We start from the raw sequence: 19,897 nt of genomic DNA, 5'->3' as shown, positions 1-19,897 counted from the left end.
AAATAGAATTAGAGAATGAATAATTTTAAATTTTTTGGATAAGAAAATCTGTGAATTGTAGACTTATTTTGAAAGCCTTGGATCAAATTAATCTTGTACTTATTTATATAATTAAATATATATAAACAAACGTGTGGAAAGCCTTGTGTTCGCCATACGTGTTAATTTATTTTTAACGGTATTGATGAGAACACACAGACTTATAAGAAAATAATACTATTTATTAACTTATTTGCTGATATTTCGCTGGTATTATATCTAGCATCTTCAGAGCACAAAATATATGCAAAGCAACGACAATCTTATATAACAGTGGGACTAGTTTAAACAACTGCAATGGACAACACAAAGACTCAAGTCCTAATTAGATGCCATCTATGTTGGGGGGGGGGGGAAGACAGAGAGAAAAAGTAGGTATTAATTAGGCCTTAAGATGATTGTCTCCCTAATTTTTTGGTAAATTTATATAGCCATACTTGTTAAGGTTTGGAGTATGTTTCAAGGCTTCTGTTGGCTCCAAAAACAAGATAAGTCGGAGAGATTGTTTTGGGAATCAACAGAAGCTTTGAAACATACTCCTAACCTCAACAGGTATGGCTGTATAAATTTTACCAAAATTTGGGAGTTAGTCATCTTAAGACCTAATTAATACCTGCTTTCTCTCTCTGTTTTTTTAACAATTGTTTAAACTAGTTCCATTGTTATACCAGATTGTTGTTGTTTTGCATACTGTGACAAACTGTTTTTGTGCTCTGAAGATGCTGGATATAATACCAGCAAAATATCAGAAAATAAGTTAATAAATAGTATTATTTTCTTATCAGTCTGTGTTCTCATCAATACTGTTAAAAATAAATTAACTTAAATGTATATAATGTTTTAGTTTCATTAAATGTATATATTTTTAATTGGTACTCGAGTCAATAATTTTCCAGATTCTAAAAGAAATAGTTGTCATTGTATCAGTTGGAATGAAGAAATTACTTAACACTCAGTATAAAACAATCTCTTTACAGAGAATGGTGCAGCTGACAGATTTTTTTTTTTTTAAATAACTGGAACAGCTGATTGCAGAGATGAATAAAAATAAACACTATAGTGATTTAGCATACTGCAATAACAGCTGTATTGTTGTACACTTTAGTGCAGCAAAGTCATGGTTGCTCTACAATTTTTTTCAAATTACCTAATAAGAAAGCTTTAGAACTTGCAGTGATAAGTAACTAAAACTGACTCTTGAATCTGGAATGTTGAATATCAGGCTAGTTTAAGGGATTGTGGTCTGCAGAGCTTGGTTACCTGCTAAAGAGGAAGAGATATGAGATAATTGAGACATAAGTTAGTGACAGGATCTTATCAGATAGAATACAGGAGAATTATTGCACTAGATAGTATGGTGCCAAAAAAAACAGTACTAAACTTTGACACCCCCTTCAGTATATGCACTACAAGATATGCTGTTCAACTACATGCATGTTAATAGAAAAACACGTGTAGAGGCTATGCCATTACATTTAACTGTAGCAATAGTGTTGACGTTTTATTGTTGAGCATTATTTTTGTTCATATGGAGTTGGTAGGCCAAATAGTCCAAGCTTACAACATGTTTGTGAGCAATTTGTTCATAGTTTCCATAAGTGTGCCTCAAGCAGTAGTGTCATCATTGCCTTAATTGAGAGGTTCCGACATACTGGGAGTGTCTTGCTGCAATGTAAAGAGTGTTCAGGAAGACCATGAACTGGTAACACAAATAAGAATCACAGGTGTGTGTGTTGGGGCAAGTGTTCTCAGTGCCAAACAGCGGTAAAACTTGTGATACGAAGCAGTCACTACACAGAATCCTTAAGGAGCTAGGTGCTTTTCTTACATCATTCAGGCAGGTCAGTGTTTAACAGCAATGAATTACACTGAATGGCAGGAATACTGTGCACATGCTGGCCAGTCTACGAAAATGTGTCCTTCCTCCATAATGTCTGGGTCTTGAACGAAGTGCATTCCCATCTAAGCCGTCATGTAAACAGATGAACCTACAAGATTCTTGGTTTCTCAAGACCTAAATTTGTCCAAGAGAAACCTCTTCACTGTGAGAAGGTCACCACATGGTATGCGGCTTCCAGCCATGATGTAATTGGGTTCTGCTTCATTGAAGAGGGTGATGTAATCATGACTTTGAATAGTGAATGCTACATCAAGATTGTGTTGGTTCCATTCACCCAGGATTTGCATAGAACGAAGTGCATTCCCATCTAAGCCGTCATGTAAACAGATGAACCTACAAGATTCTTGGTTTCTCAAGAATCTTGTAGGTATGGAGGAAGGACACATTTGTCTACGAAAATGTGTCCTTCCTCCATAATGTCTGGGTCTTGAACGAAGTGCATTCCCATCTAAGCCGTCATGTAAACAGATGAACCTACAAGATTCTTGGTTTCTCAAGACCTAAATTTGTCCAAGAGAAACCTCTTCACTGTGAGAAGGTCACCATATGGCATGCGGCTTCCAGCCATGATGTAATTGGGTTCTGCTTCATTGAAGAGGGTGATGTAATCATGACTTTGAATAGTGAATGCTACATCAAGATTGTGTTGGTTCCATTCACCCAGGATTTGCATAGAATGTGTCATGCAAAAAACATTCCATTTCTTGCAGAGGTATTCCAACAGGACAGAACAGCCTGTCATGCATTACGTGGTTCTAGAGTCTATATATCAGAACACTTCCCCGTGAGGCTCATTTTGGAAGGTTTACAGAATTCCCATACCCTTTGCATTCTCCTAATCTCATATCACATGATGCCTTTGTTTGAGATATGTTGAATGGGTATTCCACCATGATCCACCTTCAAACCCTGATGAACTAAGGGATAAAAAATATATGATATGTCTTAACCCTTGTTCCCCAAGATGATTGAGAACCTTCGCATATATGTTTAAGAACATATTGTAAATTTATAACAAACACTTTATCAGTTGAAAACTTTATGGCCATTTATTTTTAAAAATTCAAAATAACAGCTTAATAATAAGATTCATCTACGATAAATTCCTAAAGTTATTGTATATTTCTCCTGCCTCATCTTCTGTACTTTTTGAATATAGAGATAAATATACATAATTAGTGGGTAATGAAATTGATCTCCCACCTAAAAAGTGGAAGATCAATACCCTAAAAAGTGTAAAATTGATCTCCCACCTAAAAAAAAAAAAAAAAAAAAAGCAGTCGCAAACATCCATGCCCATGGTGGGATTTGAACCAGCAGCCTGTTGGTTGTTAACCATTTGTCACTAATCAGGCCAACATTTACTGTTAAAATTCATTTATTCAAATTGAAAAAAAAAGAGACAAAATCCTTTAGTTGACATTGAACATCATAAAAAAAAAATTAAAAAAGAAGTAATATATATTATTTTATAGTCAAGTAGGAAAACATTGTTTGCCTATAACTTTTCAGAAGTTTCTATAATTGTAATGTTGAAGATCTTTATGAAACTTACATCGCGTGGCTAGTAATAAAAAAAAAAAATAAATAAACACTCTTATTCCAGTCATTTTATGTATGTTGTCAGATGAATGCAAAAATTGTTGGGCAAAATAGGCTTGCCTCTTTAGTTTGCAGCAAGAACTTTTTTACATTCTAAGGAGTTTTAACATATGATCAGTATGAAATTTTATTTTGATGGAGACTCAATTTCTTTTTTATTTATTTTTATTTTTATTGTTGCTTTTAGTAGTATATAAAATTAAATGTATTGCATTTTAATTCAACAGTTGCAGCTATCTGAAGTGATTGCTCGTACTAGAAAGTATTTCAAAGAAGTGACTGGTGCCACTGAACACATGGCTGTAGAAAATGTAACACCATCTGCTATAGTAAACAAATTAGAGTACTATAACATAAAAACAGACAGTGAAGAAGTGAGGAAATGGCTTGATAACATGGACTATGACAGAAAGGGGTATGTGAATTAATATTCTGGAAGTTATAAGATATTTAGTACTAGTAATTCTTATTTTATCAATGAAATACTGCTGTATTAAATTGTAAGGTTTATTTTACTCTTTAAAGGTACCTGTGGCATTACTATAAACAATAAATTACACAATAACCACAGTAATTAACTTTAATTGAAAGTACAGATATTTCTTTAAAGTTAATTACTGTAGTTATCGTGTAATTTATTGTTTAAGATTTGTTTTGTTGTCAGCTTGTAGAATCCCACTGCTGGGCAAAGACCTCCCCCATGTTATTCCATTCGGCTTTATTTTGGGCTGTTCTCGACCAGGTTGGTCCTACTGTTAAAGTAAGTTCATCTCTCTATCTGGTGTTCTGTGTACCTCTACTTCTCTTTCCCTCTAGGTATCTAGTAAGTGATGAGTTTATCCCATGTATCATCTTGTTTTCTTATCAAGGGTTCTGCCCATTTCCATTTTAGGGATTTTACTGTTCTTATGACATTATTATTATTATTATTATTATTCAGGCCTCCATGAAGTCATATGACTCATCGTGGGAGGTCCTTCCTAAGAAACACAAAGTCTATCAAGACTCATCGAGGGTAGGTCTCCCCCCCCTGAGAAACACAGTCCATCATACCACTCCTTAAACTCATTGACCATTCTCACTCTCACCACTCCATCAGGCAATTCATTCCATGGTTCAACCACTCTCCATGGAAAGAAACCACTCCTCACCCTCTTGCAAACAATTTCCTTTCGTAACTTCCAGGATGGCCTCTTGTCATCACTCCTTGTTCAACCAAGCAAAAGAACTCCCCATTGTCAACCCTGTAACCACTTCTCAACAGTTTAAAAGTCTCAATCATATCACCTCTCCTTCTTCTATCCACCAAACTCTGCAGTCCACAATCCTTCAGCCGATCCTCATAACTATCATTGTACAGTCCTGAAACCATCTTTGTTATCTGCCTTTGTACCCTTTCCACAGTTAATTTAACCCCTTCAAATCCTGGGGACCAAATCTGAGAACAATAGTCCAAGTGTGGTCTGATCAGAGACTTATACAATGGAATGATAACCCTCTTATCTCTGCAGGTCAGTGTCCTTCTCATAATTGCAGCAATCCTCTGTTTTACCTTTACCACCTTTGCAATATGTCCCCTAAACTTCAGGTTTCTATCAATCATCAACCCCAGATCTCCTGTCTCCCCTATTTCCTCCAGTATAGCTCCTCCTGTAGCGTATGCAGTGTCCCATCGATGTTTCCCAAACTTCAAGACCTTATATTTTGCTGCATTAAACTGACACCCCCCATTCATTTGCCCATCTATCTAGCTTATTCAAAATGTGGCTTGTTTTCTGTCTTATTTCTAGGGCTGATATTTTTTCTATTCTTTTGATGTTTAACATACTTCTTTCCATTGCTCTTTGCCATGTTCTTAGCTTGGTCACTTGTTTAGTTGTTAGTGACCATGTTTGCGATCCATAGGTTAGAACGGGTAGTTTGATCACATTATGAAGTTTGCATTTTAGGCTGATTAGTAGGTCTCCCTTCATCTACTCTTTTAAACTCCAATAGCTCCTTAGCCCAAGCATTGGTGATTCTGCCATCTGTTTCTTTTTCCATCCTGTTTTTAAGTGATGTTATCTGTCCGAAATCTTTAAAATCTTCGTAACTTATTATTCTATTTTCAACAGTTATTGGAATTTCTGTGTGGTTAGTCATTAGTTTAGATTGGCTACAGTTTATGTTTAATCCATATGCTTTACTTTTATTACTTAGATCTGTAATCATTGTTTCCAGTTCTGAGCTGTTTTTGGAGAAGAGTGCTGTGTCATCAGCAAATCTAAGTTTGCTTAAATTTTTGCCCAAGATGTTTAATTCATAATTATCCCAGCTCAGTTCTCTAAATAACATTTTCAACAATGAAGTGAATAGCTTGGGCTATTGGGTCTCCCTGTTTAACTCCTCTTCCTAGGTTGAAGGATGGTCCTGTTATCTCAAGTTAGATTTGTAATTAGTATAAATAAGAGAGCAGCTGTATGATATCATAATAAAAAATTTTGTTTTATGTAATGTATTTCTATTTACTATTTAATAAAGCAGTAAATAAATAAAAAATGAAGCTGTAGGATTTTTTTACCACCCATGAACAGTTATAAATCTATACTATATTAGTACCACGGGTGGACTAAGGATTTTTTTTTTTCATTTTTATGAATTTTTTTTTTTCCCCATAAGCCATAAACTCAGTTCTAGTGACTGAATATGGAACTTTTTTCACTCCAGTTTAGGCTTCCAATATGCAGTGCGTTTTCTCTCACTGTGCTACAATATTCAACTACTACCTAAAGACAGTTATAAACATCCATGCCATGGCAGAATTTGAACCTGCAGTCTGTTGGTTGAAGAGCAGATGCACTAACCAATTGGCCAACCAGGCCAGCAATTTATCTCCAGTTCATTATATCCAGTTTAAAACAAAGGAAAAATCTATTTTTTAAATTTTAATAATTAAAATAGGTCATTGCTGCGCGAGAGGGCTAATCTTAGCCTGCAGGTTGGAAAAAAGTTACTTTCTTTTAGTTATTGAAAGCTACAGCATGTTATGCCTTTTTCTAACTGGTATGTCAGACTATAAAAAAAAAGTAAATTTTTCCAACCTGCAGGCTAAGATTAGCTCTCTCTCACAGCACAACTCCCATCTCTTAAAAAAACACACTTTCTTTTTTCTTTGATCAATTCAAGTTTTTGATTAAAGAAAATTGCTTATCATATATTTTGAGATGTCAATTCGAGATTTTGTTATTGAAAGCTACATGATACACCATTCATGAAAACAAACAGTTTCTCTAAATTCGGAGAATTTCAACTGTTTAAAAAAAAATAAGTAGCATGTTAGGCATTACTGTTCTAGAGAACTTTCTCTTTGAATATGTGTTATTTGTCTGTCATTTTGTTGAAGGACATCACCTACAAAACTTTGTTTATCCATTGTTGAATATTAATAATGTCAGGTTCATTATTAATATCTTTGTATGATTTTACTATTAATGGCATCACAATTTTCCTAATTCTCCTTAAAATCATATCATTGATTTCTGTTCTTAAACGATCTGACCCGCTCTTCAATCATTAAGAAGTAGCGACTTTATAGTGCAGTTATGAGGATTTGCAACATTTGCTCATTTGTTAAAAAAGATGGGTTTGAATTCTGTCAGAGATGCAGTGGACCGTTATAAGATCTTATCTGTTTAAGTTGTTATTCTGTCTCATACAGAGGCTGGAGGGCTTTTCATCCTGCCAGCTAATGGGAGAAACATGAAATTAATAGACTTAATGTACTTTGCATAGTCTTAATTGCTTTGCCCATAATTCTGACTACTTTGATTGGGAAACAAAAAAAAAGGTGTACAGCTACTAATTGCTAATGTTGGATAACATTGTGTTCTTTATTTTATTCATCTTTTTGCAATTATTTACTTTTCTTTTCCTAAGAATGATAAAACTCAACTAGCTAAATAAAACCATTGTAGCTATACATACTCAGACATGAAATTCATGCTAATAGATATTACTCATGTTACTGCTGGTTTAAAAGCTAATAAAAGCATCTATCCAATGAAAGTAGGAGACATTTTATTGTTTCAAGACTATGATGCTGTAGATGATTTTGCATTTATTTTGTACAAATCATAATTTTAGAAATGAAGGCTTGGCTTCAACAGCCATGACTCTTCTAAAGTGGTGAATGATCCTTCCACCATAAAAAAGGAATATGTCCTCAGTTTGAAAATCTTTAATCTGTAATGATCTGTTATCTAGTGAATTACACTTATTATACCATGTGTAATGAGTTTATTTTGTTCTCTTATCTAGTTCTTATATAATATTAAAATGTATAATTGTCTTTAAATGTTTTGAATATATTTAATTTTTTTTTTTTTTATCTAACATTATCTAGTTCTTATATAATATTAAAATGTATAATTGTCTTTAAATGTTTTGAATATATTTAATTTTTTTTTTTAGTTTAATGAACATGTTTTCTTGGTGTGGATTAGTAGATATGAATTATGTAATGTCAGATCTCTTCAAAGTGCCTAATATTCAGGTAAGCTTTTAAATTTTGTAACCAGAATATTTATTTAGATAGTATATACTTGACAAGTAGCGAAATCTTACAACCTGCTGCTTCATTTAGTTATTCTCGTGGAAAGGCTTAGACATTGGTTATACATGTTTACTAAATAGCTTCAGGAAATTACAATGTACAATAGAATATACATTAAAATAAATTTTGATACACTTCCAATATTTCTGCAACGTCACCTTGCCATTTTCACAGGAACTTAGAAACAAGACACGCGCACGCAAGCACAATAAATACACAGTAAATGAGGACGAAGCAAAAAGCTATTCTTTCTCCTAAAAGTCCTGATGGTGCCCCCTAGCGGGCAATGTGTGTATTCTTGGCCATTTGGGCTGAAGGTCTTCTGATGTAGGTTTCCCAAATTTGGGGCAGTCTCATGCAACCAAATTTTTTGAGGTTTGGATTGTTTCTTTGGGCTGGATGCAGGATATCTTTGCTACTTCCATCCTTTCTTTCAGCAGGATGGAAGTAGCAGAGATGAGAATACTTAGGTGGATGTGCAGTGTGACCAGAAAGGATTGTCTGAGAAATGACTGTGAGGGGAACAGTGAAAGTTACAAACTTAGGAGTGAAGATACAGGAGGCAAGGTTGAGATGGTTTGGTCATGTGATGAGGAGGGAGGACAAATATGTGGGAAGAAGGGTCATGCAGATGGATGTGCAAGGAAGGAGGAAGCGTGGGCGGCCAAAGAAGAGATGGAGGGAGCTGGTAGAAGAGGACATGAGGATGAAGAACTTGGATGTGGTGACAGCCCAAGACAGGAGGATGTGGAGGAGACTCATCATCAACAGTGACCCCACTTAAGTGGAAGGGGCTGAGGCTGATTCCATGAATAGCTTTTCATATTTGAATTTACTATGGTGTATGATCGTGGCTTTCTTCCACCGTATTCTATGGTGGGTATCCAGAGCATGGTCTGCAAGACCAGAGCGACTATATTGGTGAAACTGGATGTAGTCCTGTTGTTCTGAAATTCTGATATTAGCTGTCCTGCCTGTTTGGCCAAAGTAGGACAGCTTACAGCTGCAAGGGACCTGGTATATATCAGGTAGGTCTAGGGGAGGAGGTTAGTAGAGCGGATAAGGGATGCCAATTTTCTGTATGGTCTGTAACAAGAAGTCAAGTCATGTTTTTTAGGATTTTCGTAATTTTTTCCGAGGTGCCTTGTTTTTAGGGAATGGTGATGGATTTAGAGTAATCCTTATTGTAAAGGGGGGGGGGGAGTTGTGGTTTATTGGTTTCAATATTTTTTTTTGGGGGGGGTGAGAGCCATTGGCTGAGAAAGTGTTGAGAATGTGGTTTATTATGTTGGAGGTTTAATGGATTTTTTTACAACACTCAAAAAGAATTAAAATAGAATTTAATACTTCCTATATTTCGTCCTAGTCACTAGGACATCTACGGGGATTACAAAAACAATTAATGTAACATGCACACAAAAACTTACAATACTAAGCCCAACCACGTGGGTGACACTAAAGTCCTATCTAGGTAGAGCGCCCTCTAAGGGCAGTAGTAGGTAGCCTGGAATGTAAGGTGGGACCTCTGGTGATGAGTGTTTCCCAAATCTTCGGAAGCTTAATGCAACCGTATTTGTTAAGATTTGGTTGGTTTCTGAGAGCTGCTGCTGCTGCTTCTAAGAAAAGTCTCTCTTTCTTGAATTTGCTGTGGTGGAGCATGGTGGTTTTCTTCCATGATACTCTGTGGGTGGTGTCCAAAACGTGGTCAGCCAAGCCTGAATGGCCATAGTTGTGTTTAACGATGTATGACTTGTGTTCCTCCAGGCTGATGGATGCTGATCTGCCTGTCTGTCCAAAGTACGCATGCTTACAGGAACAGGGTACTTTGTAAACTCCAGGCAGAGAGAGAGGAGGGAGCTGATCTTTCGTAGAACGGATAAGGGTAGCAAGTTTGCAGTAGGGCTTATATGCTGTGTGTAGGTTATACTTTTTTTAGTATCTTGGCTATTTTTTCCGAAGTGCCTCGGATGTAGGGTATGGTGATGGCATTTTTAAAATCTTGTTGACAAGAGGGACGGGGAATGGGGGAGGAATTGATTATTTTTTTGATACTGTGTTCGCTGTAGCCATTGGAGAGGAAAGTTCTGTGTATGTGGTTAAGCTCAGTAGTGAGGGTGGTTCCACTGGAACAAAGATTGTGGACTCTCTTGGTAAGGGTTTTTATGATACCATATTGTTGTGAGGGGTGGTGGTGGGAGAGTTTGTGAATGTATCTGCCTGTGTGTGTGGGTTTTCTGTATACAGTGAAGGCAAGTGTATCATTAGGCAGGCGCGTGACTAAGGTGTCTAGGAAGGGTAAACAATTGTTCTTTTCCTTTTCCATAGTAAACTGGATTCTTGGATGTAGGCTATTGAGATGACCGAGGAAGGAGTCTAACGTGTCTGGGCCATGAGGCCAAATAGAGAACACATCATCTACATATCTTAGCCAGATAGAAGGTTTGAGTGGGGCTGAGTCTATGGCTCATTTTTCAAAATCTTCCATATAGAAATTAGCAAGGGGGGGGGTGAGAGGGGGCAGAACCCATGGCGGTTCCCTCTATCTGCTTGTAGATTTTGTTATTCCAAGAGAAATACCCAGAGTTGATGGCAAAGGAAAAGAGATCTAAGATGTCAGAGGGGAAAACGTTTTCTAAGAGAGATAAAGTGTCAGTTAAGGGAATATTGGTAAACAAAGAGGAAATATCAAAGCTTACTAATATGTCTGTATTATTCAAGGTTAAATTTTCTGTGAGGGCTTTAAAGTGGGTCGAGTTTTTTTATATAGGAAGCTGAATTTCCGGTGAGGGGTTAGTGGCATCTACTATAGGTCTGAGTGGGGAATTGGGTTTGTGGATTTTTGGTAAACCGTATATTCGGGGGGGACGGGAGGGGAAAGGTTTAAGTTTTTTCGTGACGTCAGGGGGCCAGGAGGTTACATTAATTGTTTTTGTAATCCCCGTAGATGTCCTAGTTCCTAGGACGAAATATAGGAAGTATTAAATTCTATTTTAATTCTTTTTGAGTGTTGTAAAAAAATCTATTAAACCTCCAACATAATGTCCTCACAGCACTTAAGCCTCTACACAAGAAGAATGTGGTTTAGTTCTGTGGTTAGGACATTGTCATTTGAACAGATAAGTTTAGCCATGTTGTGTAGTGTCTTAATGACTCCATATTGTTGTGAGGGGGGGTTGTTGTTGATGGATGTATCTGCCTTTGCGGGTGGGTTTTCTATAAACTGAGAAAACCAAGGTTCCATCAGGCTGGCGAGTGACTAGTGTGTCTAAGAAGGGAAGGCAATTGTTTTTTTTCTTCTTCCAGGGTGAACTTGATTCTGGGGTGTTGGTTGTTTAAGTGTGTTAGGAAGGAGAGGAGTGCATCAGAGCCATGTGGCCAAATAGCGAACACATCATCAACATAGCGAAGCCATATGGTTGGTTTTTGTAGGGCAAAGTTTAAGGCTCCAAATGTCTCCATAAAAACATTTGGCCAAGGGTGGGGAGAGTGGTGAACGCATGACTGTCCCCTCTATTTGTTTGTAGAATTTTCCTTGCCAAACAAAATAGCCTGAGTTCATTGTGAATTGAAATAGGGCTGTGATATCGGGAGGAAATTTAGCTTGGATAAGCTCTAAGGATTCTTTGAGTGAGATATTTGTTAATAAGGAGGAGACATCAACACTTTCTCAGCCAATGGCTACCCCCCCCCCCCAAAAAAAAAATCCAAAAAATATTGAAACCAATAAACTACAACCCCTTTCCCATCACAACAAGGATTACTCCAAATCCATCACCATTCCCTATATCTGAGGCACCTCGGAAAAAATTACAAAAATCCTAAAAAAACATGACTTCTTGTTATAGACCATATAGAAAATTTGCATTCCTTATCCGTTCCACTAAAGACCAACCTCCTCCCCTAGACCTACCTAGTGTATACCAGGTCCCTTGCAGCTGTAAGCTGTCCTACTTTGGCCAAACAGGCAGGACAGCTAATATCAGAATTTCAGAACACAAGAACTACATCCTGTTTCACCAATATAGCCGCTCTGGTCTTGCAGACCATGCTCTGGATACCTGCCATAGAATACGGTGGAAGAAAGCCACGATAATACAATGTGGTAAATTCAAATACAAAAGGCTATTCATGGAATCAGCCTCAGCCCTAGGAAACAATCCAAACCTCAATAAATTTGGTTGCATGAGACTGCCCCAAATTTGGGAAACCTACATCAGAAGACCTTCAGCCCAAACGGCCAATAATACCCACATTGCCCGCTAGGGGGCATCATCAGGACTTTTAGGAGAAAGAATAGCTTCCTGCTTCGTCCTCATTTACTGTGCATTGTGCTTGCGTGCACATGTCTTGTTTCTAAGTTCCTGTGAAAATGGCAACATGACGTTGACGAAATATTGGAAGTGTGTTAAAATTTATTTTAATGTATATTCTATTGTACATTGTAATTTCCTTAAGCTATTTAGTAAGCATTCATTTAGTTAGTCTTCCCAACATGCATGTACTCCGTTTATCAAAGCTGAGATATTTACTTTTCCTCTTTCACTCACTCTTTTAGGATGCTTTGTTTCTTACTTCACTGTTAACAGCGTAATGGATGTAGGTCAGCATTTCTTTTGTTATATGAATCTAAACTCCACCAAAAGTTATAAACCCTTTCATACCTTAGTGATTCATACCTTTGATACCAGGTGATGAAATTTATCTGCCACCTAAAAACATTCAGCCTGAAAGATGCCGAGTTACAGGTGTCATGTTTCTACCTTCCATATTATTCATCTTGGTCACAAGGCATCTTCACAGGCCTAAAATTATGCCTATTCATTCACAGATATAAAATCAAGATAACAAATACTGATTAATATACTGTAAGATGATCTGTTGGACTGAGTCATAATAATGTCTCCCAAATGTTTGCCCTTTTTAGACAGTTGTATTTGTTAAGGTTGAAGAAATGTTGGACTATGACAGATTCCAAACACAGTCTCAGGCTCAATCTACGACTATATAATAAAGAAGCCTTGAAAATATTTGTAATTTTATTCATGTGTGCAGATGTTAAGAGTTCTTCCAGTTTGGCCAAACTAGGCCAAACTGGAAGAACTTTTAACAAAAAACAGGAATCACAAAATGTCTTATCAGAAGAGCCAAAACTAATTGTGCTACTTCTAATTTTCTACAGAAGAACTTTCTACTATCCAACGACACATGAAACTCGATGGCTTTTCTGAAAAGAGTACTCAACATCTTCTCAATTCTTATAATCCACCACAAAACAATGAAGATTCAATATGTCGAGTTCCAATTCCTTACATCTCCGGGATTTCAGAATCTATCGCAAGAATTCTGAAGAAATATGAGTTAACAGCTACGTATTCACCTATTAACAAATTATCTTCCCATTTTCCTTCTCCTAAAGACAAATGCTCAACTATATCTCTTCCTGGAGTTTATCAAATTCCTTGCAACTGTGATCTTTCCTATTTTGGACAAACTGGACGTTCTCTTGAAAAAAGAATCCAAGAACATCAATCCTCCATCACAACAAACCTGAAAATTTTGGATTGGCTCAGCACGGGATTGAAACTAACCACAACAGCCTTTGGTCAAAAACGCGCCTCTTACATAGATCCCATTATAAATTTGAACGTTTATTCAAAGAAAGTGTAGAGGCCTTACTCCATCGTCCTAACCTGAATTGGAATGACTGTATATCTATATCAAAAATCTGGGAAAGTCTAATCGGGATAACTCATTAATTCATGTTAATTTTATGTTATTTAATATTATTAATTAATATCTTTATTTCAATCATGTCTGTGCTTAAAAATATTCCCTTTAATACTTAGTGATATAACATCACGTGGCTTGTTCTATTTTTAAATGATCTATTGTTAGTATTCCATCTTGTATTTTTTTTTTTTTTTTTTAAACTGTTCTTGTAGTGCCACTGAAGATGGTCTGCTATTTCCAGACCGAAATATTTGGTTAATTAAATATCTTTCTTGTGTTTACATGCATATATATTATTCAGTCTTTATGTCACAAGTATCCTTAAAACATCAGATTTTAGTCTGAGCTTATTTTGTGGGTGTAGCCTACCCACAGCACATTTGTCTGTAAATGGCTAATGGTTATAATCTAGAATATCTACTTTCCAACCTTGCTTCAGGACTCAAATAAATTCCCACATACAGTACCGTAATGTACTGTAGGTTGACCAACCAACCTCTCGTGTATGAACCCAACCTTAAAAAAAATAAAATAAAAAATTTAGACAGTAGTCTAATTTTAGGCAATAGAAATCAGTTGCTTTAATGGCATTCACAAACAGTAACAAAACAAAAAGAACCACTTTTTGTTTTGAATCTACGGCCTCTCAGTTGGAGAGCAGAGCTACTATCCACTCAGTCAATCATGCTGGCTTTGCCTTTCTTTCTATGTGATCAGTATACACTTAATAATGCTATATATTAATTTTTGGTGTGGATCGCATTTTATGTGATTGTTCTACAATGTCTTCAAATCTTTCCATTATTTCTGATGATTAATTAGTACTTAATTATGTAGTGATTTTCAGGAAATCAGCTTACGTATAAATTAGGAAATGCTTGTATATTTGGCATTGCATTTACAAATGTTTTCTTTACTTTGTCATCAGTAGGATTTCATTTGGTGATGTCATTAGGAGTGATTGTTTATAATGTTCGAAATAACATATAAATTGAATACTCCTGTTTGTGGCAACTTAATCAACCAAGATGTATTCTGTATTGTCTGAAACTAAAACATAAAACATGCATAATGATGATACAACATAATCAATAAAGGCCAGTGGGGGGGGCATCATATCATTAAAGGCCAATTTCAGTGTTTGCCTTGGTTCCCTAGCAAAAGTGCTGTTTCTGTTAACTAGGGAAAACAGTAAATCCCACACAGATGATATGGTTTATACATAAGTTGCAAACTGAAAGAATTAAAGGATGTATAGGAAGAGGTTCAATGCTGAATCAGACTTATTGTAGGGTTATATGTTCTTCAGGTGAGACACTGTTTTCTTAAATCTGTGATATGGTTTCAAGAGTCTTTGGCCATGTTAAATACAATTGATATTTGCTATAGCAAACATACCATAACAAACTTGAAAAGTTCAACCAAGCCCCTCGAGGAGCATAGTGCTCTGTTTATTCACTATCCCCCTATAACTAGCCAATCATGTGGTCCTACAAGTTTACTCTAGTGAGAGTGATCTGTAATAACCTGCTGCAACTAATTTAGATACAAATCAGCAATTAAAAAAAAAAGAAGACAAACTCTCAAAATGGACAGGAGAAGTAGAAAATATAAACTTTATTCTCAATAGCCTATAAAACGTTTTAGCCATTTAGGTACAATTTTTAGTGCACGGCAAATTTGGAAATAGATTATAGCATAACCAAGTCTAGTATGGTAGGAAGACCACTGGATAAATTTAAATGGTACAACAGAGAAATTACTCAAGGTCATGTTAGCAGTATAACATAACAATGTTTAAATCAGTTTTAATATATGAATGAAGTATTAGAAATAATTTATTTGACCACAGACTGGAAATTGAAATTAAAAATGTAGAAAATAATTTGCCATTGTAATATTCAATATAGTGTTAGCAGAGCTAATCTAAGATGCTATTATCACTTAACAGAATGAGAGATAAGATTACCAAACCAAGTATTTGAAGCCAAAATATCAGAATGGATGGGTGTAGTTTGAATTCTTTAAATGATTAAACTCTAATAGAATTTGTCAGTCTTGGCAAATAATAGATTAGTTTGGAAGAAAGTTGATCAGAAAGTAGTCGTTACATATTATATTACTGTCATATTTACTACATACCTCAGTAAACATGCTAGAAAATGATGAATATGAGTTCAGTGTACAGGAACGTGACCATAATGTGTTTGAAACATTGGTTTTTCTCTTCTGCATGTTTTTCTTAGAAATTGCAATATGTTCATATTCGACTGAGGATGGTGAAATAGTTCTATATCTAATATATGCATTCAAGGGTCAAAGCTGTATAACTGAGAGGAGACCTCCACATAGCCTTCAAAGGAATGCAGAGAACCGACCAGGGCTTCTGACTTAATGTCCAATCCTCACCTTCTCGTGGTGCACCCTGTTGGGTATCTACTTTGATACTGAACGAACGAGGATGGGCTGGCAATTTGGGATTTAGCCGACCAAATTGTATTCTTATTGGTTAAACCAAAATAAAAAATGATGGTACAACATGACAAAATTTCATGCCGGCTGGGGCGTCGCCCGGTTAAACAAGGCCCCCTTTGTTTTCGCCAGGGAACCAGGGCGAACAGCGAAAAGTCAGCTACTGGAACAGATCTGAACACAAACCCCAACTCAACATCACCAGAGTTAAAGATCGGTACTATCAACGTAAGAAGCCTGAATGGCAAAGAAATGGAGCTAGCTGAGGAATTAGATAAGTACCAGATCGACATAATAGGGGGTGACTGAAACAAAAAAGACCAAAACTGGTGAGATCTTTCTGAGTAATAAATACAAAATGTTATATTCAGACAATGACAATCAAGGAAAAGAAGGAGTAGCCATGGTATTCAACACAAAATACGAGGCTAATCTTCTTGAATGGCAGTCAGTCTCAAGTAGAGTAATGTGGGCAAATATGAGAATGGGGAACTGGACAATGAGACTTATTTGTGCCTATGGTCCCACAGAAGATTCTACTAAGGTAGAAGTGGAGGAATTTTTTGATGCTTTAGAAAAAGCAACTGACACAATGAAAAAGGAAAAGTTGGCCCTTGTTGGGGATCTAAATAGCAGAGTAGGAAATGATTGTGAGACATACAAAAATATTTTGGGAAAATTTGGTGAAAAGAGCAAAGCTAATGATAATGGCAAATATCTGTTGGATTTCTGCTCAGGACATGGACTGGTTATTACTAACACCGTGTTCCAACATAAAAATGTGCGCAAATTCACATGGAGAGAAGAGGCTAGGAATAAGAAAAGTCTCGTTGACTATGTTATTGTTGATAGTGATGTTTACTCCCTGGTGCAGGACACCAGAGTGTACAGAGGATTTGAAATTGGAAGTGATCACTATTTAGTCTTGAGCAGGATAAAATTGAATTTCATATTGAAAAGAATAACATGTAAGAAAGTTTTAAAGCGAATAAAAGTTGAGCAGCTCTCAGATGTGAACTGTAGACTAAAATACAGAAAGATTATTGAAAAGAAAATGAAAGAGTTTCAGAACAGGAATCAAGCCTTGGAGATTCAGTGGCAAACTCTGAAGAAAACATTGATTGATTCTGCCAGAGAGGCATGTGGTGAGGTTGTGTGTTAAACAGGCAGTGAAGGAAAAGAAGAAAGCATATCAAAAGTTCCTGGCAAATAAATCAGCTTTTACTCTTGCAGAATACAGAGACAAATGTAAGAAAGCTAAACAGTGTGTAAAACTAGCTAAACAAAAGTCATGGGAGGATTTTGGCAAGAATATAGAAAATAAATATCAAGAAGGTGGCAAAATATTCTGGAGGTTGTTGAAGAAGCTCAGGAATGGAGGATAGAGTGCTGTAAAAGGAGTTAGAGATGATAAAGGTGACATAAAAACAGGAGAAAAAGATATCCTTGAAGTATGGAGTAATTACTTTGAAAAACTGCTAAATGAAACAAGCAGTGATGACAGCACAGTGATAAAAAAACACTGACCAGGCATGCAGTCAGGAATACATATCCATACTTGAAGTAGAAAAAGCCATCGAAGGCTTGAAATGTGGAAAGGCAGCAGGAGTAGATGATATTCGACCAGAAATGCTGAAGTATGGTGGTATAAAAGTCTTACAGTGGCTGCACTGCATAGTTCAGAAAGCCTGGACAGAGGGATGAATTCCTGATGATTGGAGTAGAGCTCTCATAGTACCCATATATAAAAAAGGAAATGAAACTGAAATTACAGAGGTATTTCCCTACTGAGTGTTCCTGGCAAGATCTATGCAAGTATACTTGAGAAACGGTTGAGAAGAATTGTGGAAGAAAAGCTTGGTGAAGAACAAGCTGGATTCAGGCCAAATAGAGGCTGTCAGGATCAGATCTTCACTTTACGACAAATAGTCAAGAAAGCCTGGGAATATAACAAAGATCTGTATTTAAGTTTTATCGATTTGGAAAAGGCATATGACAAGGTGCCAAGAGAGAAGCTATTCAATACGCTGCAGTTATATGGTGTCAATGGGGCATTATATCAAGCAATACTTAGTCTTTATTTGAGTTGTAAGTCAGCAGTTAGAAATGAAGGAAGTACAGGAAGATAGTTTAATCTTAAATCTGGTGTGAGACAAGGATGTACATTATCCCCTCTGTTATTCATTATCTATATGGATCACATTATGAAGGAAAGTGGTATTAAACCTGATATCAAAATTGGAGTTGTTAATGTCAGCTCTTTGCTTTATGCGGATGATGTTATATTTCTAAATAAATCCGCTACAAGTCTGCAAAATTCTCTGACTAAATTGAATAGCTGTTGTAATAGATATGGTATGAAGGTCAGCAATAAAAAGACAAAGACAATGAAAATAGGCAGAATCATTGAAAATGTCAACTGTGTTGTGAATGGAGAACCTGTGGAACAAGTAAAACATTTCAGCTACTTAGGCACGATTTTTACTGAAGATGGTAAATTAAATATAGAAATAGACAACAGAATCAGCAAAGCTGGTATGGTGGGAAGTCAATTGAATAAATTCATATGGAGTAAGAGAGAAATTAGTCGGAACACTAAATTAGCTGTATACAAGACAGTGTTCAAACCAGTTTTAACTTTTGGATCTGAGAGCTGGGTCAGAAGTAAAACACTTGACAGATGTCATCAATGGCAATATCATATTAAAAACAAGAATATTAGGAAAGAACTTGACATTGTCAGCATCCAGAAATGCATTAGCAGAGCTAATCTCAGGTGGTATGGTCACTTAAACAGAATGGGCAAGGAAAGATTAACAAAACAAGTGTTCTCTGCCAGGTTGGCAGCAAAACGACCCAGAGGAAGACCAAGATATAGGTGGATTGATACGGTACAAAGTGCCTTAGACGATAGAAATATAAGATCTGTTAATGTTGGAGTCTTGATAAGTAACAGACTGATTTGGAGGAAAATTGTAGATAGGAAGTTAGTAATGATGTAATTTTTTCATGTAGTACTGTCATATCCTGTACACCCCTTGAGGGTACATGGCAGGAATTTGATGATGATGATCTATTTTGATTAGATCTATTTTCTCTTCATATGCCTCAAATTTTAATATCATTTTTTGGCTTCTTTCATCCTCTCAATTCCATTAATTCCTTCCAATACATGAAACATCCAAAAACTTTAACACATTTACTAGTAAAGATATTTATCCCATCATTTTCAAATTTTAAATCATTATAAATTTTATATTTGTCACTTTAGTGTTGGGTTTAAGATTGTCTATTAAAATTTTAAGAATTCTTTAATTTTTTTTTTTCTGCTAGACGAGAACAGTTGAACCTATAATAAAAGCTTTAACATCCGAAGAGGAAGAAATGTTCAAGAACATGATGAGAAGACTTCATAATATTGCTAGGGTGAATTATCAATTTTCATGATTAATATGCTTAATGAGGCAAATGACTATAATCTTTTATCATTTTTTATACCTTTGTATGATAATATCTCTCACTGATTATAAAAATTTTATCTAATATTAAGCTTACAGTAATGC

General features: G+C 36.0%; 1 protein-coding gene across 1 annotated transcript in view; it reads left to right on the top strand.

The window, feature by feature from the left end:
- The window catches only part of LOC150095699 (proline dehydrogenase 1, mitochondrial-like), a 128,453-nt gene that overhangs the window by 54,347 nt on the left and 54,209 nt on the right, over nt 1-19,897 (top strand). The window contains exons 6-8 of the mRNA XM_090409944.1: nt 3,769-3,956; nt 7,991-8,072; nt 19,668-19,760. Coding sequence (XP_090266070.1) covers nt 3,769-3,956; nt 7,991-8,072; nt 19,668-19,760 — 363 coding nt within the window. The remainder of the gene's footprint in view (nt 1-3,768; nt 3,957-7,990; nt 8,073-19,667; nt 19,761-19,897) is intronic.

Source organism: Typopeltis vanoorti, chromosome 20 (assembly GCF_054136105.1).
Source record: "Typopeltis vanoorti isolate ZY-2024b chromosome 20, IOZ_Tvanoo_1.0, whole genome shotgun sequence".
In the NCBI taxonomy this organism is placed as follows: Eukaryota; Metazoa; Arthropoda; class Arachnida; order Uropygi; family Thelyphonidae; genus Typopeltis; species Typopeltis vanoorti.
The sequence above is the reverse complement of the archived record's forward strand: the minus strand, read 5'-3'. Positions and strand labels throughout refer to the sequence as shown.